A 16,584-nucleotide genomic window follows, 5' to 3' on the forward strand; every position below is an offset into this window, starting at 1 on the left:
ACACACACACACACACACGGTGAACAGTACCATCTTTGACCTTTATTTGTGATTTCTTTTTTTTTGGAAATATTTGTAAATATTGTTGAACATAAATATGTTCATGCTGGATGTGTGAGGTACTCACCAGGGTTAGGGTTCGATGTTGCCATAAAATAAAAGGTTGACATCGCTTTTCTGACTTTTTGTCTTCCTGACCTTCTAGACCAGGTAAAAACACAGTGAATTCACAGTGCATAGTTCTATCAAAATGTAAGGCAATTTCTACCTTCTGAGTCATTTCATACTTTTTCACTTTGCCCCCTTGAAACTAGACGATGGTACAATATTTTTTTAACTTTTTTTGCACATAATGAAAGTAGGCATGTCATTCTTTCTGTCAAGGGTACTTGTGTTCCGTTACCATTTACCAATTTGTTGCTATGGCTTCCTAAAGTTTTTTTTCTTTGAACTCAAATATCTCAGAATCTAGATTTCTGAGGTTATTGACTGGTTTGCGCAGTGCGCACTCTCGAGCACCTATCTCCAAAACCGGTCACCGAAATCACTCCAAAATTTTTTGGGTAAAAAAATAAATCCTCTTTTACCAAACCTCCCATTTTTGTTCCGATGTGAATATCGGATCATTTCCAATTTATTCCCTGGAATTGGGGCAGAAATGAATGGGACCTAATGGTGGCACTGGTAAGGGACGGGGGGCAGGGGGGGCTGGCACTCAAAGTGTTAAGGGTCTGCCATGACAATAGTCACACAAAGGGCTTCACCAGGGGCCCCAGGGTGCAAGTGGCCCCTGGGGGCCCCGGGGTTCCAAAGGTGCACCGTTGCTCTGATCTGCACCAAATATGGCACAAACACTGTCCATGGGTCTACCATGACAATAGTCACACCAGGGGTAACCTCACAGGCCTCATCAGGGGCCCCAGTGTACAATATCAGGGCCCCCCAGGGGCCCCGGGGTGCCAAAAGCACACTGTTGCTCTGATCTGCACCAAATATGGCACAAACACTGTCCATGGGTCTACCATGACAATAGTCACACCAGGGGCCACCTCACATGCCTTATCAGGGTCCCCAGTGTACCTTATCAGGGGCCCCCAGGGGCCCCGGGTTCCAAAGGCACACCATTGCTCCAATTTGCATAAACTTAGCATGAACACTGTTTAAGGGTCTGCCATGACAATAGTCACACAAAGGGCTTCACCAGGGGCCCCAGGGTGCCAGTGGCCCCTGGGGGCCCCGGGGTTGTGACTATGCCCTGGTGTGACTATTCTCAGGGCAGAACCCTGGACAGTGTTTGTGACAAGTTTGGTGCGTAATGGGGCAACAGTGCGCCTGTGGCACCCAAAGGCCCCTGGGGACCCCTAATGTGGCCCCTGGGGGCCCCTAATGTGGCCCCTCGTGTGACTTTTGTTGTGGCAAACCCCTGAACAGTGTTTATGCCACGTTTGGTGCAGAGTGGACCAACGGTGCAACTGTGTCATCCAGGGGCCCCTGGGGGCCTTGATTTTGCACCTGGGGGCCACACATGGCCTCTGGTGTGGCCACTCTGAATGCAGACCCCTGATTAATCTTTTTTTGGTGCGGATCAGAGCAGTTTCTGGCAAGTTACTATCTCTGTTCCCTTGTGTTACCCAGGGCCCACCAGGGGCCCTAATGTGGTCCCTGGGGGCCCCACAAGGCCCCTGGCGTGACTATTGTCATGGCAGGCTCCTGAACAGTGTTGGTGCCAAATTTGGGTGCCTATTAGGGCCACGGTGTGTCTGGTTTGGTATTCTACACGTGCACTAAAGCCTTTTGCGCTCCAAGTTCAACTGAAGGGTTTCACATGAGCCTTTTTGGTTTTTAAGCTTTATTTCAAAAAGTAAAAGTTATTATTACGAAAGATTTTCACCATCTGATAGAGTTCGCAGAGACCTTTAAAATGATGTAAAAAAGTCATTTTTGCAAAAAATGTCACATAGGCCCTTTGCGCTCCAAGCCCTCGATATGGTGCATATAAAAAAAAGTCCGGATATGTGACGGAAATGTCCGTATTCCAGAAAGAATCCAAATTAGATATTTTGGGATTCTTGCTCTTTTCGCCCAGTGTATATTTTAAGGAATTTGAATCTAGTCTACATTTATTTCTTGGTACAATGACTTAATTGTATGCTTTATTTTTATGCCATTGCATTTTCAGTTCAGGTCAACATTCTATTTCATTAATGTGCTGGATTAACAATATTTCATTCTCAGAGTTTTGTACTTTAAAGTTTAATGCACCATACGTTATCAAGTATAGAAGTAACTAATAACTAATTGCAATTATAGTACGTGGAAACTCTTTGAATTTTACTTGCTTTGTAGTGCAAAAATAAATCAACTTTAATGAATGACATTCAATGGTGTTTTTTATGTGCTATTATTCTTAGTTTTGTATTACTTTTATCTTCTTATAAACATGTGGTCTGAAGCAGTGGTTGTGTAGCATTTTTGGCTTGAGACCCAAAAGAGAAATGTTGTCTCCCCAGGACCTACAAGTAAAAATAGCCAATCTATAATCTGTAAACTTGTAAGCTCTGCTTTCACTACTTAAAGAAATGAGACTATGTCTTTCTCTCCATAACAGTGGAACTTGTTGTGATTTGGCACTGTAATCAAAATTAATTTAATTGTCTCCTCAGCTACAGTACAAAACATGAAACAGAATTATGTACAAAATTTTAAAAAAAATTAAACAACGTGTGTGTCCCTGCCCTGGTACGAAATATTTTCAAATTTATGTTTGCGGTCTAATTATGCATCAAGTTTGGGAGGTCCTTGTGAAAATGTTCAAGAATTAGGAACATAATGGAACATGTCAAGAGTTATTTTGCATCAAAGTAGGAATGCTAACAGTGACATCTAGTGTTGTCATTATGTATACAATCCCAAACCAAGTAAGATGAGAGCCCAATACATTTTTCAAGATATAGGCTAGAATCTTCTCTAACAAACGGTTGGGCAGGACATTGAAGGGCTCCTGTAGTAATATAATGTGGGGTTTTTATTAGTTTTTTATTTGAATGTATCCTGTCTATGTTGTTTAATATCAAAGTTTAGATTAGCTCCACGCTGTAAATGCTACTTTATTATTAGCCTATCTTATTCCACAAGGGAACTTCATTTTTCAGCTTAGCCCAGCTGAGTGCCACCCACAGAGTAGCACTTGGGGGGGTGCAGTTAAGGGTTAGGTGTCTTACTCAGGGACACTTCGACACAATGCTGGGATCGTACCTGGGAGCTCCGGAGTCCTAGGCGGGCTCACTATAGCCTGGTGTAGCCATACTATATCACACACTGCAGTTAACTGCGTGAGTATTAACATGGTTGGATAGTTTAGCTGTGCGAGGGTAGGCTCACTAACCCAGTGTTTCTCAACCACTGTGCCTGGGGACCTTTGGTGTGCCCCTAAGAAGGGTCAAGTGTGCCCCTTGAAACTGCTTGAAAGCCAGTATTGTATTTATAATTTTAAAAATGTCAGCTTAGGTGGTTCGGGCATCTAGTGCGGATGCCCACCGAGCGCCTTCCTAGGAAGGTCCTCGATGCACGTCCCACTGGGAGGAGACCCCGTGGCAGACCTAAGACCAGATGGAAGGATTATATCTCCAGACTGGCCAGGGAACGCCTTGGTATACTCCCAGAGGGAGTGGAGGAAGTTGCGCAGGATAAGGAAATCTGGAAGTCTCAGTTGGAGCTGTTACCCCCGCGACCCGATTCCGGATAAGCGGTTGAAGATGGATGGATGGATGGATTTAAACTAGTGAAAACAGCCGATCTACAAGCACACAACGCCTGTGCTTGTAGATCTGCTGTTTTCACTACTGTTGTGTGACAGCCTTGTATGATGAAGCAGGGCTTTACTTTCCGAAGAAACGTACAAATTATACCCCCGTATTATGTTGGTGTGCCCATGGATTCTTGGGACATGAAAAGTGTGTCCATGCAGAAAAAAGGTTGAGAAACACTGCACTAACCATTCAGCTATGTTTGCCTGCCATGTGATGACACTGACCATGATACATGATAGCCTACTAACATGATACTATCATTCAGTTATCTGTCTCATTTAATATGTTTTAATCTGCACCTTTGAACCTGGTCACAGCACGAAAATGAATCCAGTGAATAATTAACTTTTACAAGGAGTGAAGTATACATTTTGACTGACATCTCAGCAATGTACAGTATGACACTCACAAGTAGAATACAGCCACAGCAGTGTGACAGCTGAGCTCATATGACAAAGCTTATTCCTCTCTTCCTGTGCTAACATGGTAGAGAGCAAGAGGATGAGGAGAGAGATGGAATGAGAAAGAGAGAGACAGAGACTAGTGGAGGATGTGAAGGGTTAACAACTACAGTACAAGGAGGAGTTTCCCTGCAGTGACGCAAATCTAGTGAAATGAAAGTTGAACTGTGGACTGAGGCAGTGCTCACAACAAGCTCTACAATAGCCTACATTCACTCACAACACGACTTTACAATCATAGTGAAAAGGTGAGTACAGCGGATCAGGACTTAATATTCAGTAACTGTTAAGGTAAAACCATGATCTTATCCTATTTTCACTTTCCTTGACAGTCCTCAATTTAAGGTTCAAGGTTCAAGGTTGTACTTTATTGTTACGTCTTTTGTACAGGTACATAAGAGTAAAACTTATTCTTTTTCGGCTTCCTTACAGACAATGCAGTGGTATATAAAATAAAGCAGAACAACAGAAGAAAAAGAAAGTTGCCTAATAATGACTTGGGAAGAAAGAGAGTGCAAAAGGAAAAAGAGCAAAGAGAATGAAAAAAAGCATCCTCAGCTGTGCATGTGCATAAAGTTTGGTGTATTAATGTTACAGTTTGTATGGTTTCCAGGAAGTACAGTAGCAATTCAGTTCAATTCAATTGAAAGGAGCTTTATTGGTATGAGAAAACATTAGTTTACATTGCCAAAGAGTGTCAAAATATAATAAAAACTGTTGAAAATGGGGGAAATATATACAGTTGGAGGGGGTACAGCATTGTAAACAGAGCTGTAGCTCTGTTTACTCTGAGCTGTGAGCTGTAGCTGTACTGTTTACTCTGAGCTCTGAGCTGTAGCTGTAGCTCCGATCTACATGCTCACAACGCCTCGCGTTGCGAGGCGTTGTGAGCATGTAGATCTGCTATTTTCACAATGTTCGCCTCTTGCTTAATTAATATTTGACAGTTTGGCCAACAGTATGTCACATTGTGTCTTATACTGTATACAGTATAGGCCCTGGGACGTGCTGGCCATTGGGAAAAGCGGGAAAACTCCCAAACGGCCGGTTCATTCCCGGCCTGGACCGGCCGGCCATTAGGAAAAAAATCAAATGTCGGCCTTCGTTCCATTTTGGGGGCTAGGCGGCCAACAAAGTAAATCGTCACTGTCGGGCAGAAACCTTGTATCTCCAAGTTTCAAATTTGTACATTTTTTCGCAAAGTAAAGCCCTGCTTCATCATACAAGGCCATCGCACAAAAGTAGTGAAAACAGCCGATCTACAAGCACACAACGCCTCGCGGTGCGAGGTGTTGTGTGCTTGTAGATCGGCTGTTTTCATTAGTTTAAATCATTTTAAAAATAAATGACAAATACAAAACAAACGGTTTTGGACATGCAAGGTTTCCACCCGACAACGACGAAATATAACTCATGTAATTGGCCCACTGGCTTGTCACTTGTCATGATCTGAAATGGCAAATCTTTGAGTACCAGCAGCGCTATAGAGAGAGATCTCTCTCTATAGCGCGCAATGAGGGCCTCTCCAACTCTTTTTCCTGGGCTGAATCAGGGGCCCAGTATGTCCCTGTATAGGCCTAACAGTATATACAGGGTATAAAGCTTTTATACCCTCTCTCCTCAATATGACTTCAGTTGTATACAAAAAAGCCTCAGATTTAAAATGTTAAAGATAGCAGCTCTTATACTGTATGTGCAGTAGGTCTAGATGTCAATCAATGGTTTGCAGTCCTTAGGGTGGTTGTATTCCATTCTCAAGCCTTCTTTTATTGCAACAGTTCACACATCTTGCTGCTGCTGTGTTCACATGTTATATGTTTCCCAGTATGCATGGGAGTTTTTTGTCGTTGGTCATGTTTTCAAACTCACTTTAGGTGCATGTAGTATCGTTAGTTATTGTTCTTTTTATTTATTTCCAGTGTGTAGACATGGCCTCTGCCAGCATTCTCCTGTCTGAAGAGCAGTTCCTGTGTTCTATCTGTCTGGATGTGTTCACTGATCCAGTCACCACTCCATGTGGACACAACTACTGCAAAACCTGCATCACACATTACTGGGACACCAGTGATGTGTGTCAGTGTCCACTATGCAACGAAACCTTCGATAAGAGACCAAAGTTCTCTGTTAATAAAGTTCTTTCAGAGATGGCTGATCAGTTCAGGAAGTCAAAGCTGCGTAAAGACACTTCCAGCTCAAACCCAGAACCTGCTGAACCAGATGAAGTCTCCTGTGACGTCTGTACTGAGACCAAGCTCAAAGCCTTGAAGTCATGTCTGGTGTGTCTAGTCTCTTACTGTGAGACTCACCTGGAGCCTCATCTGAGAGTCACAGCATTACAACGACACAAACTAATCGACCCTGTAAAGAACCTGGAAGACTTTATTTGTAAGAAACACGAAAAACCTCTGGAGATGTTCTGTAAGACTGACAACAAGTGTGTTTGTCAGATGTGCATTAAGTCAGACCACAAGTTACATCAGATTATATCTCTGAAAGAGGCATATGAAGGAAAGAAGGCTGAGCTGGGAACGACAGAGGCTGATGTTAAGCAGATGATCCAGGAGAGACGAGAGAAGATTCAGGAGGTCACACACTCAGTACAGCTCAGTAAGAAAGATGCAGACAGACAGACTGCAGACAGTGTGCAGGTCTTCACTGCACTGATCAGCTGTATTCAGAGAAGCCAGGCTGAGCTCATTGATGTGATTGAAGAGAAGCAGAAAACGACAGAGAAACAGGCTGAAGGCTTCATTAACGATCTGCAACAAGAAATCACTGAGTTAAAGAAGAGAAGCTCTGAGCTGAAGCAGCTCTCACACACTGAAGACCACCTCCACTTCCTCCAGAACTTCCCAGACATCAACACCTCTCCACCCACCGAGGTCAATATCCATCAGTTTTCATTTGTAGGGACTGTGAAGACAGCTCTGAAGACACTCAGTCAGGAGATGGAGAAGGAGCTGCGTGAAGCTGAGCTGAGAATGGTCCAGCAATATGCAGTGGATGTGACTCTGGACCCTGATACAGCACATCCCAATCTCATCCTGTCTGAGGATGGAAAACAAGTGAGTGATGGAAACATAAAGAAGAATCTCCCAAACAACAAAGAGAGATTCTCTGAACATAGACGTGTCTTAGGAAAACAAAGCTTCTCCTCAGGAAGGTTTTACTATGAGGTTCAGGTTAAAGGGAAGACATATTGGACTGTAGGAGTTGCCAGAGAGTCCATCAACAGGAAACAACAAGCCAACAACAGTTACTGGTCTATGCATTTGAGGAATGGAAATGAGTACAGGGCTAATGCTGGCTCTTCAGTCCTCCTCCCTGTAACAGAGAAGGTCCAGACAGTGGGAGTGTTTGTGGATTATGAGGAGGGTCTGGTCTCCTTTTATGATGTGGAGACCAGAGTTCATCTCTACTCTTTCACTGGCTGCACCTTCACTGACAAACTCCATCCAATCATGAATCCAGGTTCTAACATTTTTGGAGGTACAAACTCTGCTCCTCTGATCATCTCTCCTGTCAATCACACAGATTAGACTAATTTAATCTTCAGTTAGTTTTCAATTAAGACAATGTGTCATTCTTACAGATGCATTCTATGGAGAAAGCAATTTGGATAAAACATGTTTTTCTCTTTCTTTCTTTTTTTTTTAGTCTAGTCTACATTTATTTCTTGGTACAATGACTTAATTATTTTTATGCCATTGCATTTTAAGTTCAGTTCAGGTCAACATTCTATTTCATTAATGTGCAGGAATAACAATATTTCATTCTCAGAGTTTTGTACTTTAAAGTTTAATGCACCGTACGTTATCAAGTATAGAAGTAACTAATAACTAATTGCAATTATGTGGAAATGGCTGTGAACTCTTTGAATTTTACTCACTTTGTAGTGCAAACATAAATCAACTTTAATGAATGACATTCAATTGTGTTTTTTATCTGCCATCATTCTTAGTGTTGTATTGCTTTTATCTTCTTATAAAAAAGTGGTCTGAATTTAGTGGTTGTGTAACATTTTTGGCTTGAGACCCAAAAGAGAAATGTTGTCTCCCAAGGACCTACAAGTAAAAATAGCCAATCTATAATCTGTAAGCTCCGCTTTCACTACTTCTCAGAAATGAGACTATGTATAAGAAAGACTTTTCTCTCCACTGTTATGTTAAGTGTGTCGAGACAACTTGTTGTGATTTGGCACTGTAATCAAAATTAATTTAATTGTCTCCTCAGCTACAGTATAAAACATGAAACTGAATTATGTACAAAAATTTAACAAAACATTAAACAACGTGTGTCCCTGCCCTGGTACGAAATATTTTCAAATGAATGTTTGCGGTCTAATTATGCATCAAGTTTGGGAGGTCCTTGTGAAAATGTTCAAGAATTAGGAACATAATGGAACATGTCAAGAGTTATTTTGCATCAAAGTAGGAATGTTAACAGTGACATCTAGTGTTGTCATTATGTATACAATCCCAAACCAAGTAAGACAGAGCCCAATACATTTTTCAAGATATAGGCTAGAATCTTCTCTAACAAACGTTTGGGCAGGACATTGAAGGGCTCCTGTAGTAGTAATATGTGGGTTTTTTATAATTTTTTTATTTGAATGTATCCTGTCTATGTTGTTTAAATCATTTTTAAAATGATAAATACAATACTAGCTTTCAAGCATTTTCAAGGGGCACACTTGACCCTTCTCAGGGGCACACCAAAGGTCCCCAGGCACAGTGGTTGAGAAACACTGGGCTAGGCTCACTAACCATTCATCTATGTCTGCCCCCATGTCATGACACTGACCATGATACAATACATGATAGCCTACTGACATGATACTATCATTCACTCTCCCCAATAAACTTCATTGCTTCCAATTCCCCATTTAATTGTACTTGTACTTTATTCTGATAGTAATCATTGCTATAGTGTTCACTAACAGGGGTCTCCCCATCTCTTCAGCTCTATAATGAAGAGGACAATACATTTTCTGAAGAAAGAAAAAAAAGAAAAAAAAAAGAAAAGTCATGTACCCTACATTTAAATGGCTGTTCTGTTTAATATAACAGAGACATTCAGTCTGTGTGTATATTATATGTTCAACACTTGCTTTTCCTTACAGCCAGCTAGTCACAATCACAAATATTAACAGTTCTAATAATAACTTAGTTATAGTTAATATACGCAACATTACAAAACCACTGGAGGAGACACAATGGACCGTCAAATAATATTTATTTCACTGTAAAGGAATTCATTTAACAATTATAGTTTATAGAAAACAAGAAAAGTACAAAAACAAAACTGGTGTGAAATATCAATATCAACCGAGAATGATTCCTTTGGAATCATGTTCTAAACAAAGACTCCCGATCTTTGTTTTCCTGAGGCAACAGATTCACAAAATGGATGTTTTTATGGGTTTGTGTGTCAGATTGTGTAAATGTTAATGAAGCATTATGATGTCACATTATACTCACATGTTAATGAAGCATTATGATGTCATTATACTCACATGTTAATGAAGCATTATGATGTCATTATACTCACATCCTACACTTTACATCCCCAAATCTACACCTTTAACATGTCAAGACCTGAGGGAGATTCTACCAATCATCTGTCGAATCTATAAAACTCGTACTTTTCGGGATTTAAATTCAAAAGTAACAGATCGACAAGCTCGAAACGCATTGTTTTGGGCAGCGTTTCGCGCGTGTAGATCTGCTACTTTTGTGTGACACTGTCGTATGATCAAGGGTTAAAGGCCAGTACATGCTCCTTTCCGACATTCAAACTTTTTCTTCTGACAGGGAGGTGATGTGTAACCACAAGTTGATGTCATTCCGAACTTCTGACAGTCAGTCTGTCCAAAACTGGTGATTTTTGGACAGACTTCTTCCTCCGTCGGGGCAGAAATCGCTACGTTTTTTCTTTCGTAAATTAACGCCCTACTTGATCATACTACAGCGTAGGGGTGGGCGATATGGAAAAAGACAATATCACAATATTTCCCCAAGCTGTATCACGATACATGATTTTATCACGATTTTGTTTTTTATGGTTATTTTTCAAGTTATTCGACAAAAACTAGACTCTCTGGGTTCCTTTTGGGAGGTCTAAATTGAACTTTACAAGTATGTAACTCTGACAGTATACAAATGAGGGTCCATTTGGTTCCATTTTAATGCTGTCAGAGTTAAGTGGAGAACCTTGACATTTTAAAGTTTGAGAACCACTGATTTAGACCAAAATGCAGGTTTAAATTGAATTCTGCAATGAATCTCTGTATTAACGATTAAACAGGATTTCTTACAAGGCTCCCTCAATTGTATCACGATATATAGGATACCTCTGAAAAGGCATATCGTGGAGACATTGTATCGTCTCAAAGATAATTATCACCATATCGCCCACCCCTACTACAGCGTCGCACAAAAACATTAAAAGTAGCAAAAGTATCACGCTCGAGCTTGTTGATCTGCTACTTTTGAATTTGAATCCTCAAAAGTTAACAATTTTGGAAATAAAGAGGATTCCACCCGACCAGAGATGATGCATTGTGGTCTTTATGAGCTCAAATAGAAAAGGTAGGGGAAGAAAGCTCTCCGTCTCTCGTTTCCGGGTCTGAATGAGGCTGTGATGGCGGGAGGAGGAGCCAGAGGGGGGCGTGTCTGGTCCAATCAGATGACGGGGTTGAGGGCGTCGTAGAGACGCTGCACGGCCACCTCCACCATCTCCCTGAGAGACTCGTCATCAGCACTGCCTTCCTCGTACTCCACCGTCTGCAAACACACCATCATCATCACCATTTAGGCCTAGAATTATTGAACGCTTTAACAGGTGAAAAATAGCAGATATACAGCATTTCAGCTGCAGTACCACCTTTGGCCTGAACTGCGCCACCCCCCCCCCCCCCCACCCCAAAAAATAAGTTTTTATTTCTTTTTTGATGATGACGTCACAATCGGCAGATGACGTCACAATCGGCAGCAAATCTGGATAGCCTGTTTTGAGAACCCGTGGGATACTTTTAACCTTCGCCTTCTCAAAACCAGAGAAAGACACAACGGACTTTGTGAGGATATAAGGTGCTAGTGGTACCCCAAAAAAAGGTTTTAAAATAGGAAAAGTGAAATTTCATGGTGTATCACCTTTAAAGCATATGTATTTTTTGTATTATTTCACTCTATAGTAAAGTCTATGAGAGCCCAACTTTAGACAAATCTGCGATGCCCCAAAGCCAAAATTTTTCCATATGGCATGTTCTAACTGTGTGCCAAATTTCATGCTTCTTTCATAAAGTGCACGATTACATCAAAATACTGCCCGAAACGCCTGGACTATTTTTTATATTACCACTTGAACCCTAACGTCCATATTCTGAGAACCTTTAGCCAAAAATAGCAGATCTACAAGCTCACCTCGCCTCGCATAGATCGGCTATTTTTTGCAAAGAGGTTTGGTGTAGAGGGGAAAAAGAGCAGACTAAGTACAGAGTGAAAGGTCAAGTTTATTAAGTATTGACGGTTCAAGTGGTTAAATATGTGGAACCACAAATTGACATGAATACAATTAAAATACACTGATGATTGTGCTGTCAAACAATAAATCTATATGGAATCTGGGGGTCCTAGCCAGGCGGCTTCGTGATATAATCGTTCACTTTGTGATACAAGTGCCAAATTTTGCACAAAGTTTCCTCTGGACCTACTTTTTCCGAAAAGCAAGTTAGCCACTCAATTAAAAACAAATAGGGTTGGGGTCCCATTGACTTTCTATACAGTAAAATAATACAACAAAATAAATCTGCTTTAAGTAGCAAGTGAGGGGTCAAACTAGGGGTTTTTCATGAGCCTGAATCCAATGCAAGCGTTTGTTTTGCACGAAAAACATTCCTTGGGCTAGAAAGGCCCCCACGAAAGCGTGAAAACCACGGTGAAAAGTGATGACTCATGACTAAACCATAGTTTGTGGTAGCCTTTTCTAGCCCGATGAATGTTTTTTGTGCAAAGCACATGCTTACAATGGATTCAGCACCATGAAAAACCCCTAGTTTGACCCCTCACATGCTATTTGAAGCGGATTTGTATTCTTTTACTGTATAGAAAGTCAATGGGACCCCAACCCAATTTGTTTTTAATTGAGTGGCTAACTTGCTTTCTGAACAAGTAGGTCCTAGCCTAGGCATTGTTCATGCCAAATGTGTTGCTTGTAGCCTATCACAAAGTGAACGATTCTATCAATAAATTGACTTGGGGCCGCTTGACTATCCCTGCTTCATCTCTCTCTCAGCTGAGGGGTCCTTGGCCTGAAAACGTTGAAGACCCCTGGCTGGCCTAGACTAGAGTATAGCCTAGGTCTCATCATTCAACAGACCAGGCTCAGCTGACACCCACGGGTGAGTCCACTCAGGGCAATCAGCGAGGGGAAACAGACTGAACTCTATCCAAGACAAAAGTAATGGGCCAGTGAAGTGGTAGAGAACAATTCAAATAGGAGAGTGGAATGAGACAGACAGTCAGAGACTAGTGGAGGATGTGAAGGGTTAACAACTAACTACAGTACAAGGAGGAGTTTCTCAGTGACGCATATCTAGTGAAATGAAAGTTAAACTGTGAAACGAAGGCAGCGCTCACAACAAGCTCTAGGCTACAAATACATTAATCAAACACAGCTTTTAGGAACACAGTGAAAAGGTGAGTAGGCTACAGCAGATAAGGGCTTAATATTCAGTAACTGGGAATTAAGTTGCAACTGTCTGTATCTAGAAATTCCCCAGTCTAATGTTTTGGTTGTAGGGTTTCCATAGCCCCATATAGAACCTCACCCGTCGCTGCATATTGTTGTGCCCCGAGAAGATTTCCCCGTGGAGGGGGAGAACGCCTCCAGCGTTTAGTAGAAAACACTTTTCCCGAAATTGTATCCACAAAGTAAAGGTAGTTGACGTAGTTCCGAGCTCCCGAATGTTGCATACTGTGACAGTATGCAGCGACGGTTGAAGGTCTATATGGGGCTACGTTCGACCAGAGGAGGCGCTAATGCTGCCATTCCGGCTGCAACTGTCTTCCAGGCTTGTAAACATTGATTGATTGAAGACTTTATTAGAAGTTTGCATAGGAAAAGGTACAGTTTCATGACGGTACAGTTCACTGGTACAAGGTCTACTAAAAGGAGATCCATGAAAAGACTAAGCTTATTTCCACTGGAAACCATTGAAGTATCTCATATAACATTGAATGACAGACAAATAGAACAGTACTATGCAGTAGATATGCAAAGAAAAACAAAATAGAAGACAGTAAGTCTAAACAAACAGTACAAAGAAGGGGCAGGGGAGGGTAGGGTTGGGCTAGGTTCTTTTTTTTTTACCAGTTGCGAATGGCTGCTGCCTGTAAGTGGTTTTTCAGGGCAATTTTAAAGGATGCTAGTGATCCACACTCCTTTGTGGCCTTCGGTAAGGCTTTCCACATTTTGGTGGTATAGCAGAAAAAAGAGTTTGACCCTTTGTTGGTTTTGACTCTGGGTTGAAAGTGATCTGTGGCGCTGCCTCTGGTGTTGTAATTATGGACATCCTTTAGACCGGCTGACAAAACTAGCGATTTTAAGGGGTTGTTTCGTGCCCTAGTTCATGTTTTATGGACCCTTGTTAGGTTATCACAGTCTGGGAGCTCGGAACTACCTTTACTTTGTGGATGCAATTTCGGGAAAAGTGTTTTCTACCTAAACGTTGGAGGCGTTCCCCCGCCCACGGGGAAATCTTTATAGGACCTCGTCTCGGAGCACAACAGTATGCAGCGGTGACGCAATTGTAGTCCTTAGCGGCCATCTTTTGGGTAAAAACACAGGTGTTTCAATTGTTTGAATGCATAGAACTAATGCTTTACTCCAATCAGAACACCTGTGTAAGGCTGTGTTGACCCAAGAAATGGCCGCTCTTAAAACTACATTTGGCACACGCACACCCTATATGGGGCTAGGGTTTCCATAGCTCTGGTCACGTCACCTCCAGTGCTCTGACAGACCCGTCGGCAAATGAATAGACCGCGTTTTCTCAGCCCCTAAGAACGCTCAACTTGAGTCAAAATAAACAAAACTACTTCACTACTCACCAAACCAAAGGTAGTTTTGTGTTGTTGAAAGTCTATTCTCCACGGTGGTGATCCCCTCAGCACCCCACCCAATCTGCAAAATACACTATTTTTGGCATGAAATAAAGTGCATATCCAACTCGACCGCCGCTTATTTCCGGGTTGTGAACCATGTATCTGCGGTGGCCGCTGGGTGGCTCGAGGTGGGTGCGTTTTATTTCATGACAAAAATAATGTATTTTACAGAGTAGGTGGGGTGCTGAGGGGCTCACCACCGTGGAGAATAGACTTTCAACAACGCAAAACTACCTTTGGTTTGGTGAGTAGTGAAGTAGTTTTGTTTATTTTGACTCAAGTTGAGTGCTCGTAGGGGCTGAGAAAACGCGGTCTATTCATTTGCTGACAGGTCTGTCAGAGCGTCACTGGAGGTGACGCGATGTACCAGAGCTAGGTTTCCAGGAAGTACAGTAGCCTGTAGTATATCATTATCAACATTATTATTTTTTTTTTTAATGCTCTATTCCCAATTAGATACATTACTATTTAGCTGTGAGAAGTTATTCATCCTTTTATCTATTTTCATTTTGTGTAGACATGGCCAGCATTCTCCTGTCTGAAGAGCAGTTCCTGTGTTCTATCTGTCTGGATGTGTTCACTGATCCTGTCACCACTCCATGTGGACACAACTACTGCAAAACCTGCATCACACATTACTGGGACACCAGTGATGTGTGTCAGTGTCCACTGTGTCAAACAATCTTCTGCAAGAGACCAGACGTCCTTGTCAATACTTTCATTTCTGAGATGGCTGATCAGTTCAGGAAATCCAAGCAGCTGAACAAAACTCCCAGCACAAACCAAGAACCTGCTGAACTAGATGAAGTCTCCTGTGACGTCTGTACTGAGACCAAGCTCAAAGCCTTGAAGTCCTGTCTGGTGTGTCTGGTCTCCTACTGTGAGACTCACCTGGAGCCTCATCTGAGAGTCACAGCATTAAAACGACACAAACTAATCGACCCTGTAAAGAACCTGGAAAACTTTCTTTGTAAAAAACATGAAAAACCTCTGGAGCTGTTCTGTAAGACCGACAACAAGTGTGTTTGTCAGATGTGCATTAAGTCAGACCACAAGTTACATCAAATCGTTTCTCTGAAAGAGGCATATGAAGGGAAGAAGGCTGAGCTGGGAAAGACGGAGGCTGATGTTAAGCAGATGATCCAGGAGAGACAAGAGAAGATTCAGGAGGTCACACACTCAGTACAGCTCAGTAAGAAAGATGCAGACAGACAGACTGCAGACAGTGTGCAGGTCTTCACTGCACTGATCAGCTGTATTCAGAGAAGCCAGGCTGAGCTCATTGATGTGATTGAAGAGAAGCAGAAAACGACAGAGAAACAGGCTGAAGGCTTCATTAACGATCTGCAACAAGAAATCACTGAGTTAAAGAAGAGAAGCTCTGAGCTGAAGCAGCTCTCACACACTGGAGACCACCTCCACTTCCTCCAGAACTACCCAGACATCAACACCTCTCCACCCACCAAGGTCAATGTCCATCAGTATTCATTTGTAGGGACTGTGAAGACAGCTCTGAAGACACTCATTCAGGAGATGGAGAAGAAGCTGTGTGATGCTGAGCTGAGAATGGTCCAGCAATATGCAGTGGATGTGACTCTGGACCCTGATGCAGCACATCCCAATCTCATCCTGTCTGAGGATGGAAAACAAGTGAGTCATGGAGATTTGAGGAAGAATCTCCCAAACAACAAAGAGAGATTCTCTGAAATTACACGTGTCTTAGGAAAACAGAGCTTCTCCTCAGGAAGGTTTTACTATGAGGTTCAGGTTAAAGGGAAGACTAGTTGGGGTGTAGGAGTGGCCAGAGAGTCCATCAACAAATCAACCATGCAGAGTCCCAACAGGGGATACTGGTCTATAGAGTTGAGGATTGGAAATGAGTACAGGGCTCTTACTGACCCTCCTGTCCTAGAGAAGCTCCAGAAGTTGGGTGTTTTTGTGGATTATGAGGAATGTCTGGTCTCCTTTTATGATGTGGAGGCCAGAGTTCATCTGTACTCTTTCTCTGGCTGCACCTTCACTGACAAACTCTATCCAATCATGAATCCATTATCTAACGATGGAGGTACAAACTCTGCTCCTCTGATCATCTCTCCTGTCAGTCACACAGATTAGACTAATTTAATCTTCAATTAGTTTTCAATTAAG

At 42.1% G+C, this 16,584-nt stretch overlaps 2 protein-coding genes across 3 annotated transcripts; both read left to right on the forward strand.

The window, feature by feature from the left end:
• The first annotated feature begins 4,491 nt into the window (after window positions 1-4,491).
• LOC308300558 (zinc finger protein RFP-like) lies at window positions 4,492-8,188 on the forward strand. Of its 2 annotated transcripts, none has more exons than XM_080744422.1 (2): window positions 4,492-4,518; window positions 6,190-8,188. In XM_080744422.1, exon 2 carries the CDS (start codon window positions 6,199-6,201, stop codon window positions 7,807-7,809), a length of 1,611 nt encoding a protein of 536 aa, XP_080600548.1. In that variant the 5' UTR covers window positions 4,492-4,518; window positions 6,190-6,198; the 3' UTR covers window positions 7,810-8,188. The 2 variants fall into 2 exon arrangements, with proteins under 2 accessions (XP_080600548.1, XP_080600547.1); XM_080744421.1 differs by having other exon boundaries at window positions 4,500-4,561.
• Window positions 8,189-14,955: 6,767 nt separating this feature from the next.
• Window positions 14,956-16,551, forward strand: LOC308300345 (zinc finger protein RFP-like; the record flags this gene model as incomplete). Its single annotated transcript, XM_080744161.1, has 1 exon — window positions 14,956-16,551. One exon carries the CDS (start codon window positions 14,956-14,958, stop codon window positions 16,549-16,551), a length of 1,596 nt encoding a protein of 531 aa, XP_080600287.1.
• Between the last annotated feature and the right edge of the window lie 33 nt (window positions 16,552-16,584).

Source organism: Nannobrachium achirus (genome assembly GCF_963921795.1).
Source record: "Nannobrachium achirus genome assembly, chromosome: 16".
NCBI classification, from domain to species: domain Eukaryota; kingdom Metazoa; phylum Chordata; class Actinopteri; order Myctophiformes; family Myctophidae; genus Nannobrachium; species Nannobrachium achirus.